General features: G+C 38.0%; 2 protein-coding genes and 1 pseudogene across 5 annotated transcripts; 1 reads left to right on the top strand and 2 right to left on the bottom strand.

Moving 5' to 3' along the window:
- Nucleotides 1-410: 410 nt before the first annotated feature.
- LOC147548969 (diiron containing four-helix bundle family ferritin protein, putative (Protein of unknown function DUF455)) lies at nucleotides 411-4,766 on the bottom strand. Its single transcript, XM_086666406.1, has 9 exons — nucleotides 4,157-4,766; nucleotides 3,409-4,111; nucleotides 2,934-3,175; nucleotides 2,724-2,820; nucleotides 2,422-2,605; nucleotides 2,228-2,309; nucleotides 2,082-2,133; nucleotides 1,895-2,001; nucleotides 411-883 (listed from the first exon to the last, which is right to left on the bottom strand). Exons 2-8 carry the CDS (start codon nucleotides 3,898-3,900, stop codon nucleotides 1,930-1,932), a joined length of 1,221 nt encoding a protein of 406 aa, XP_086522532.1. The 5' UTR covers nucleotides 3,901-4,111; nucleotides 4,157-4,766; the 3' UTR covers nucleotides 411-883; nucleotides 1,895-1,929.
- LOC147548970 (non-specific lipid-transfer protein 1 pseudogene) lies at nucleotides 663-1,007 on the top strand (annotated as a pseudogene).
- Nucleotides 4,366-9,122, bottom strand: LOC147548968 (transcription factor GTE4-like). 4 transcript variants are annotated; one of them, XM_086666403.1, is made up of 6 exons: nucleotides 8,651-9,122; nucleotides 6,485-8,519; nucleotides 6,296-6,377; nucleotides 6,074-6,178; nucleotides 5,846-5,916; nucleotides 4,366-4,828 (listed from the first exon to the last, which is right to left on the bottom strand). In XM_086666403.1, the coding sequence occupies exons 2-5, from the start codon at nucleotides 8,339-8,341 to the stop codon at nucleotides 5,861-5,863; spliced, it is 2,100 nt and encodes a 699-aa protein (XP_086522529.1). In that variant the 5' UTR covers nucleotides 8,342-8,519; nucleotides 8,651-9,122; the 3' UTR covers nucleotides 4,366-4,828; nucleotides 5,846-5,860. The 4 variants fall into 4 exon arrangements, with proteins under 4 accessions (XP_086522529.1, XP_086522528.1, XP_086522530.1 ...); XM_086666402.1 differs by having other exon boundaries at nucleotides 4,366-4,825; nucleotides 8,651-9,010; XM_086666404.1 differs by having other exon boundaries at nucleotides 4,366-4,825; nucleotides 6,485-8,544; nucleotides 8,651-9,003.
- Between the last annotated feature and the right edge of the window lie 447 nt (nucleotides 9,123-9,569).

Genomic DNA, 9,569 nt, shown 5'->3' with positions numbered 1-9,569 from the left:
AAACTGCCATTTAATATTTCAGCCCAAGCTGCCATACTCATATAGTCATATTCTAGTGGCTTTTTCTTTTTGCCAATTAGACCAAATTATTTTGGTCCATCTCTTTTTCCTTGCATAAATACACTACCCCACTATTTTCGCCCATTAATTGGCAGAACAGAGTTTCTGACGGTATAAAATCGACAGAAACAACGGATATTCACTTCTATTTGAATCTTCATCTTTGCAACTATATATATATATATATATATATATATATATTAATTTATTTATTTTTGTTGAAACTTTATATCTATATTAAATATGGTTTTTATTTCCATCAAATCAAGTACTAGAACCAAAACTGACCAAAACCAGTTTCATTTTTATCTAACTGATCTAAAAAGCACCCAATATCTACACAAAGATCATGAACAAACCCTATCCATGTTTGCTATTTCGAGTAACTAAGTTCCAATTTCAGCTAACATCAGATGCCAAAATTTTGTAACAAACTAGTGTTAATGATATCCCAAATTAGTTCAAAAAAATTGAAAGCATTCACATTTTACTAGTATATATACTCCTTTCAATCTCCTACATTAAGCATTGCAATATAGAATAACACAAATACCTATTAGACAGTTATATACTAGTTCTTAAATTTGTTTCATCGAGGAAAGATGTCGAAGGTGTTTGCTACTTTGATTGTCGTTCTAGCCATGGTTCAACTTATGGTAGAGCCAAGCCAGGCTATTAGTTGTGCCGATGTTGCCCGTTCCTTAGTGCCATGCATGCCATACTTAACCGGTGGTGCGGCTGAGCCTGCTCCCGGATGTTGCGCTGGAGTTAAGCAACTACAAGCAATGGCTACCACCACCTCTGACAAACGTGAAGCGTGCACCTGTGCTAAAGAAGCAGCTTCTCATTATCAGAACATAAAGGACGAAGTAGCCACCGGACTCCCTACCAAGTGTGGTGTTACCCTTCCTTATGCTATCTCCAGAAACATCGATTGCAACACGTAAGTCATGGATCATACTCAATCATTTTAATATTTCAACATATTAGATATCATAGTTTCTCATGGATGCAAGAAGTTTAACCCTGTGTGATTACTAAAGCACCCCTTCTTCATTGCGATTTTTGTATATATTTGCAGGATCAATTAAACTCGAAAGTCTTTTGGATGGAAATAAAGAGCAGATCTGAAGCATCTGCAGCTTCATTGGCTACTCTATAGATGTGTTTTACTCATTGGTGTTTGTTGTTGAGATATAAAGATATTTAAGGTTCATTTCGATGCATTTCCTTTGTAACAGATTAAGTTCTGTCTGAATATGATATCTAAGTACCAAAAATAAAGCTTACTTTCTCATAAGAGTTTCAGTGATTTATTTGACTATTTAGATTTGATCACAAAATGTCTTGCAACTATGTAAAGACTAAGGCATAAACCATAACGTTCTGCTACGGTAGAACACTGGAATATAGTTTGTATAAAATGGATAAAAGGCAAAACGTAAGTAATGCATATCAGGGTTTTGCATCTCGCTTAGGGCGAGACACGGTACATGTTGGATATGTAGGATATAAAGGCAATATATCAGTAGTATTTTTGCAAATTGATAATTTGATACAGTGGAGCTTAAATATAGAGCTGGAATATATGAGCGATGCATCGCTATAACAACTATGTAGTACGTAGTACACATTTACTATAAACATCGGTACACCTAAAGAAGTATGAAAGAGAGGAACCTAATAAGAACCACTAATCTCTCTATATGACATAAGATTAAATTTAGGACTAGAAGATTATACATCTGAAATAGGTCAGATCGTAAAACATCAAAGGGTTATTCCTAGTAACCCCTTTGATGATTACTAGAAATATATTGTAATACAAACGTACCTCGTTTAGGTAGGCAAAAGAGATTAAATATCAAGTCATTGTTGTTGATTACTTAAACTTGAGTTCTCTTTCTCCATGGAAATGACGCAAGCAAGTCTCTCATAAACCTGTTACAAATTCGATCTTCCGCTAAGGCACTCAACGTAGGAGATTCATTTATTTCTTTGGAACTTACAAGGAGGCATACCTCAGAAAGTTTCTCACTCTTCTCTTGCAAATCTGTTGATGACCCATCATACCTAGATAAAGATGGTAAACAAAATTCAGGAAAGCCCGTTCCTCTAATAGTATGTTATTACGGAGTGACTAATAATAGTAAAATCGACTTCTTACCAGTGACGAGGAATTCCAGCTTCATCTCGAGCTGAATAATTGAAAGGTCCCTTAAGCTCCACATTGTTTTCATTTAACAAGTCTAAACCACAATATTGCATATAACTAGTATCATCATAAAATAAATAAATATAAATCGAACCAATCATAATGACCTTAAGGGCATAACACGTCAAGTAAGAAGTTATTCTCACCTACAAAGGTAGAATCAGGTACTCGGCCCATTTTTTGGCAGACCGACATAAACCAGAAAACACCTACTGCCACATGAGCAACTTCCTCGTCAGCAATCTTCGCAACAATGTTTGCTGTCCTGGAATCTCCAAACCCTATCAACTTCTTCACAAGCCTTGGCCCCGCATCAAGCCCTCTAGCCTCCTGGGTATGATTAAAAGATAAACCATTTGATAAACAACCATGAAACAGAATAGAAAACGAGCAACTGCAAGAAACTGGGAATTACTCTAGATTTGAAAAAAAACTTCTAGACGATCACCTGAACTAGAGGAATTACTGCAAGACGAGCTGCAACATCTCCAGATGATTTTTCGCACTCTCTCCAAAGCAAATTATGAGCCGGCATGTCTCCATATCTACCGATATACATTAAAGTAAGTAATAGTTAATAGGAATCCATACAGGTTTCGAAAATTTATTTATCTGACGATAAGTCTAACATAATTTATAAAGATTTTTGTATTCTCACTTGAACCCAAGCTCAGCCAGTCTCTGAGAACACCAACTAAAATGTCGACTCTCATCATCAGCAACATGAGCAAAATCAGCAAAGAAACCATCTCCAAGGACATCACTATACTTAGAGAATCGAACAACCGTATCCCATGCAAGATCAATAGCATTGAGCTCAACATGAGCAAGATTATGAAGCATATAAGCGTTAAGTGGCAAACCCGAGTTTTTGGGAGCTGGAATCTCCTTGGGAGAAACCTAAATTTTCCATCAAGAAAAGAAGAAAAAAAATCAATTAGCTATTAACTCACCTAAGCCAACCCACATTCACCGCTGAATCACCCAACAATAACAAAAACCCTTTTTTTCTTGAAATTGGTAAGCACCAACTATACTCATCTTAATCAACTGTCGAATCAAAATATAATGAATAACAAAAGCTTATAAAGGGCATACAAATGTAGATATAGAGAGAGAGGGAGAGAGCGAACCAGGATAGGTTTGGGAGGACGAGCAGGGTGATGGGGAGGAACAGATATTCCAAGAGGGAGATTGTGACGACGCCATCTTGTGTAAGCAAGGTGAGAAAGTTTTGATTTAGTGAGAGGATCACTAGTGGAGAGAACTAGGGTTCCAAGTTCAGCTAGAGATGAAGCAGAAGCAGTTGGATCTTCTTCTTCTTGTTCATCATCAGACTGGATTAATGTTGAAGAGGATAATGGTGATTGTGAAGGTTGAGGGCCGTTGGAACCCCAAACACGGTTATGGTTGAGGTCACTGTCTCTCCAGCTTTGAAGACCAGACCATGGTTGATATTGCACAGTCGAAGAAGACGAAGAAGAAGAATATGATGAATTGGGTCTGATAAAGCGGAAAGGAAGAACAGTCGAGCATCGAAGCTGTACAGCCATTAGTTTAGGCCACATTTTACGAATTCTTCTTCCAATCTCCCTTTTCCTTTTTACTATCTGAGTTTTGTTCATTTATCCAGTATTAGTGTATTACTACGACCTTTCAACAAAAAAAAAATGTATTACTAGGACGAAATGGACCCGCAAAAGAACACCAAATGTCCGATAAAGTCATTTTCTTATCTCCTACAAAATCTTCCACAAGAATTAAAGCTCCCATCCAATGTGGAGAAGGGGGACAGAACTCCCACTTCAGTGTTTATTCAGTTTCAAAGAGCTCATGCTGGGGATGATAAAACGACCTAGAGACTGGGGAGAATAGGATAGCTAACCCAAGAGTTGAGAGTTGTAATTCATTTTCCCCAAAGTCCGTGGACATTGTCATTTCGACATGAAACTTGTTAATCGGCAAAAATGGTTCCATAGAACACACTCGAACTGTCTCTCATGTTGAATTACCGTCAATCTGAATAACACACTGCATAAGAAAACCAAATTTTACAACCAAAAACTTTAAGGTAGCAGCTAGCATTCTCCTGAACAATCACTATCCCTGGTGCATTTTAAATGTATTTCAGCATTACATTACAAAAAAGAAATATAAGTACACAGCTCGAAACATAGACATGACCTAAACTGATCTGCTTTTTACAAGAACCACAATACCAATGTTCAAGCTTAGGGCAGAAAACCTGGCAAAGATATAAAACCTAAGATTGAGAGTTGAGTAGCACTAGTAATAATGTACAGATTTGCTACACAAGTAAAATCCATCCATGTTTTGATATCCCCTCACAGAGATTATCAATACATCCTAAAAAATTACAAGATGGCAAGAATTTAGGAGTCTCCGTAAAAGTCGCAGCTGAGCTGAACTTTCCTAATCTAACACAGAGATACGTAGCCGTTTCCTCCTCTGCTGAATCAGAATCAAGAGCATTCGAAAAATCACTAGAATCATCAAATCCTTAATCAGCTTCCTCCTTATAACCGACACCTGCTGAAAAGTAAACCGACATTATCAAACACCTAGGATAGTAGGGAAACTAGCTCCCACCAACAGAAAAAATCATCAAATATTCTGATCTAACTAGAATGGATACAAAGCACCATTTACAAAAAATGGTGGAGTAGAAACCAAACAGGTGTAATAAATACTTCACCTGGATGAGTATCATATTCAAACGTCATTATGACTATTAGAACTTTTGGAAATCCTAATTTGAGTATTCATTAGATGATAACTAATTATACTTTCTACGCTTTTTTGTTACAGTTCCAACATCCAAATTAACCGTATGTGTCAATTCTTCCTGAATAAGTTTAACAGCCAGAAATATACTACCAATCTAATTCCCCACCAGTATACAACCATGAACCATGCACCCATTCCAGCCAAACATCTTGCACCTCCATCACCACCAACACCCACAATCTTAACGCCAAACCCCCAAAATGACACCATTGTGGCTCGTCGTCACCACTATCTGCCCATTCGTTGGTTAACCTTGACATGTAATATATTGAGCTTTTGACAGCATTTAAGTTTTTCTATACTAAGAACATTGCTATGTCCGTAAAACAACATGGACGAAAATAGAATACCTCAGACAACAAATCCCACCAGATACAAACGAATGTTGCAAAATTTAGACAACAGAAGGAACTACACCATGAATCTTCAGATATAGATAACAACTATATGGTACACAGTTCTCGGATACTAAAGCAACTCAACTGCGTGATAGTCAGTCAGTCATACTACTTAGTATCTATTAATGCACAAGGATATCCCTCAAGCACCTACTTTTGAGGTTTACCTGGTTACTCTAGAAATCATTAAATAGTTGACCACAGAGAAATATATAAAGAGAAACACCCAGATGTCTGGCTGATTAAACCATATGCGAAGCACAACTAATTTCTAAGCTATAGTGAGTTATTATTGTTATTATCGTTAATACTGATCAGGAAAAGAGATACACGGGCATGTGCATACAAGTATTAATTACACTACCTGAATATCAACCATTCAAGTCCCGGGTGATGGTCCAGCTTCCGATCCAGAAGAGCTTTCACTGTCAGAATCTGTTCAATACCGACAGGAAAAATAGATGATTCACTTAACTATAGAAACTCTATTACATCCCTTTAACCAAAAACATTCAGAACAGAATACAATTTAACTACTTGTGTGGATATTCATATACTCTTATCACTAAAATTTATTATGTAATCATCTTACCACTAGAAGAGGACCCCGAGTCACTGCTAGAGCTACTCGAACTACTTGATCTACTCGCGGTATCACCCTGCTTTTCCACTTGAACAGGTGATGATGGATTTTTCTCTGTAAAAAGAGAACAGCAAAACTCAGCAAGTGTATTGAAATAACCAAGTCGTTGCTGCCAATAAGGAATTAGTAAACATAAATGCTAACAATCCTTATGTTCTCCATCTTATTAACCTGTTCCAGTTTCCTTTGAAGCCTCGAGTGGAGCTGTGACTGGGGCTGGTGCTTGGGTTGCGCCAGGAGTTGGGCCATGATCCTACAAGAGTCCAAAGAAATTCAGTAACATGCAACCAAGCCAATTATACTCTTCGTTATTTAAAAGGGATACAAGAAAGAATAAATATACATGATTCAGCAACTCACCATCTTTTGGGCGTTATTACGTGCTTCTCTTGCTTGAATAGCAAGTTCAGCTTTTCTCTTGTATTTACTCAAACTCTTTTTGTAATTTGTTACGAATCTATCAAGTTCCCATAGAGTTTCAGTATCAACGCTGTCAATATCAACCTCAATCTCATCATCATGTTGGTTAAGATTTGTATTTCTCTTTTTGATAATCTGGACAATGTTATCCAGCTTTTCCGAAGGTAGACTCTGAAGGTTTGTGCTAAGTTTCTGCTTTTCCTCATACGTCATTTCCCGCTTATCAAGATCCTTTGCCTTGGGCTTCTTCAGAGCAGGCATCCTAGCAATGGGAGCACTATTTGAGGCCTTTGACTTGGGATCATGGAGGGGGAGTGTCATAGATTCAGATCTCTCAAGAGTCCTCCCCACGCCAGAGGGAAAACCAGGAAAAGGCATTCTCTTTGACTGTGGGGTGGGGAGACCTATATCATAGTCGACTTCATACCTCAAATGAAGATTATATTCGTTCTGTATAATTGCCCACTTCTCTTCAAATGTATCTGATAACTTCTGAGCCATTACATGAACATCCTGCCCAGGTGGGTTATAGGTCATCGCGTTACGAAACGTCAATCTGACGTCTTCTGCAAATTCCATAGGAGACTTGTACCAATTCTTGCTCAACCTTGATTTCACAGTACCCAAGTCCATTGGATGCTTGATAATGGTGTAATAATCATGGAGACCTAGCCCTTTAACATCCACAGGAGTATTGAACACCCACCCATGCTTGTGTTTCATCAATCTATAGAGTAAACTACCACAATTCTTGAAGGCCTGATTTGTATATCTATCCATTCCAAATCCATAACTCCCATCTCCACTTCCATGGTGTTTCTTACCACCACTAGATTTCGACTTTTTGTTGCTCTCTGCAGGTGGGAATTTGTCCTTTGCAAGAAGAAACTCCGAATTTAGATAGTACTGATTTGCTTTTGGGGTTCGCTTCTCTTTCTCGACAACATCTCCTACACCAGTCTGGGTATTCTCAAAAACTGATACTCTGAGTTGATTTAATGGCCTCGAATTGCGGCGAGGATTTGCTGAAGCTTCGGAAATTACTCTCTGCGCACCACCACCATTACCTAAGGTGTCATTAGCTGACATCTGAGAGAAACTACGAGCACCAAAACCACCGCGACCAACACCACCAGTGAACCCAGTGAGATGAGCCTCTTTAGCTTCCAGTCTCTTAGCCAGGTTTCTAACTTGTTCCAGTTCACTGGTGAATTTCCGCCGAAGCTCTCGAATTTCCTGTTTTGATCTCGATGAAATACTAATTCTGATTCGCTCATCTGAACTTGGAGCCGCTACAGCCGTGCCATTTCCGTTAGGTAGTTCATGGTTGTTGCTTACACTTGGAGCGGTGGCCTGTCGTCTCTTAAGGCTTGAAGAATCATCAGAAGCGGCATCCAAACGAGAACCTAGTTCTTGTTGTTGTTCTGGCCGTTGTTCTTGTTGTTGTTGGTCTGGCCGTTGTTGTTGTTCTGGCCGTTGTTCTTGTTGTTGTTGTTCTTTCTCTTGTTGTTGTTGTTGTTGTTGTTGTTGTTGTTGCTGTTGCTTTTGTTGTTGTTGATGTTGCTCTGGATCTTGTTGTTGTTGTGGCTCTTGTTGTTGTTGATTTTGCTCTTGTTGTGGTTGTTGTTGCTGAGAGGAATTTCCATCCTCTGTAACTAGGGTTTGAGAAGAAGGTTGAGGAGGGATGGCTTTAGGGCCTTTATTGCTACCTTTTCTGGTATAAACTTTACTCTCATTCCATCTATTTTTCTCCCGAGATCCATCTTCACCTTCACCAACCGAAGGCCCAGAAGCCATACATAAAATTCAAGAACCCCTAAATCTCGATCTACTTCACGAACAAAACAAAAAAAGTGAACGAAACCCTAGAATTTTTCCAGTACAGAAACTAATCGGTTTCAGACTAGGGTTTTTGCTGAAACCCTAAAAGAAAATCAGGAAGAATCGCTCGAATTCTGTAGTTTGAAGTGGTCAGCTGCAAGAATAATCAAAGTTTAACCCTAGAGAACATATCATGAAGTGAAAATGAGAAACTCAGAAAATATTAACAAAGGAAACACGATAAGTAAAGGGTATCATCAGAACGAGAAATTTAGGGTTTCTTACCTTCAAACTTCGAACCCTAATACCAACTAAACAACCGATCTGAATCGCTCTTTCTCTCTCTCTTCTTCTTCTTCTCACTTTCTCTCTCTTCCTTTTTCTGGTTCTTCTCGTATCGAATTTTTTTCCCTTATCTCACCGATGCTAACCGTACGCCATCAATCTTCAACGATGAATAGTAAAATCTAAAGGCAACCTTTAAAATGATATTTTGGTAAGCTTGGTGCTGGATAGTTTACACGACACCATGTTTTCTGAAAATCTACACGAACTGGTTGCCCTATAGTTACTCGATCAATTTGACCTACTTTTTGGGTGGTACCAAAAGATTGAAGAAAAATAATTAAAAGGTCAACATTTGGTTGCATAAGTAGATGATAGTTTTGATATAAAGAAGCTGCTAATAGCACGCGTTAATTTTTTTTTTTTTGAGGATCGATTATGATCTACGTTAATCGTTACAAGACATTGATACATTATGAAAATGTGATCAGTACGATCATGAAGAGATTTGAAGTCAACCTTTTTTTACTACAAAAGTCTGTTGGCACCTGGTTCAAGAGAAACAAAATTGAATAGTAACAACACGCATATAAGGAGACTAATGAAAACAAATAGTAGTTTGTCCGCCGACACTAGAATCTAAAGAGAGATAATTGCCTTGTTCAGGTTGAAGACGAAGTAACTGTAATTTAAAGGCAGGACTCACAAATCATTTTTAAGTTTCTTATTTCCTTCCACGTAATTTCTATTCTAGTGGCTTTTATCGCCGATATGATATTCTAGAGGGTTTTCTCGTCATTACTAGTAATTTTTCGGATCATTCCACCATCGCCACGCAATAAAGGCCGCTGATTTGGAGGAATAAAGAAATTATCCAGGGTACAAACTTTTGGGTGGAAACAAAATAATTTTCTAATTT

Source organism: Eschscholzia californica, unplaced genomic scaffold, assembly GCF_041429995.1.
Source record: "Eschscholzia californica isolate CP2 unplaced genomic scaffold, dmEscCali1.0.p SCAF_3, whole genome shotgun sequence".
NCBI lineage: Eukaryota > Viridiplantae > Streptophyta > Magnoliopsida > Ranunculales > Papaveraceae > Eschscholzia > Eschscholzia californica.
Note: the sequence above shows the minus strand (reverse complement) of the source record. Positions and strands in the feature narration are given on the sequence as shown.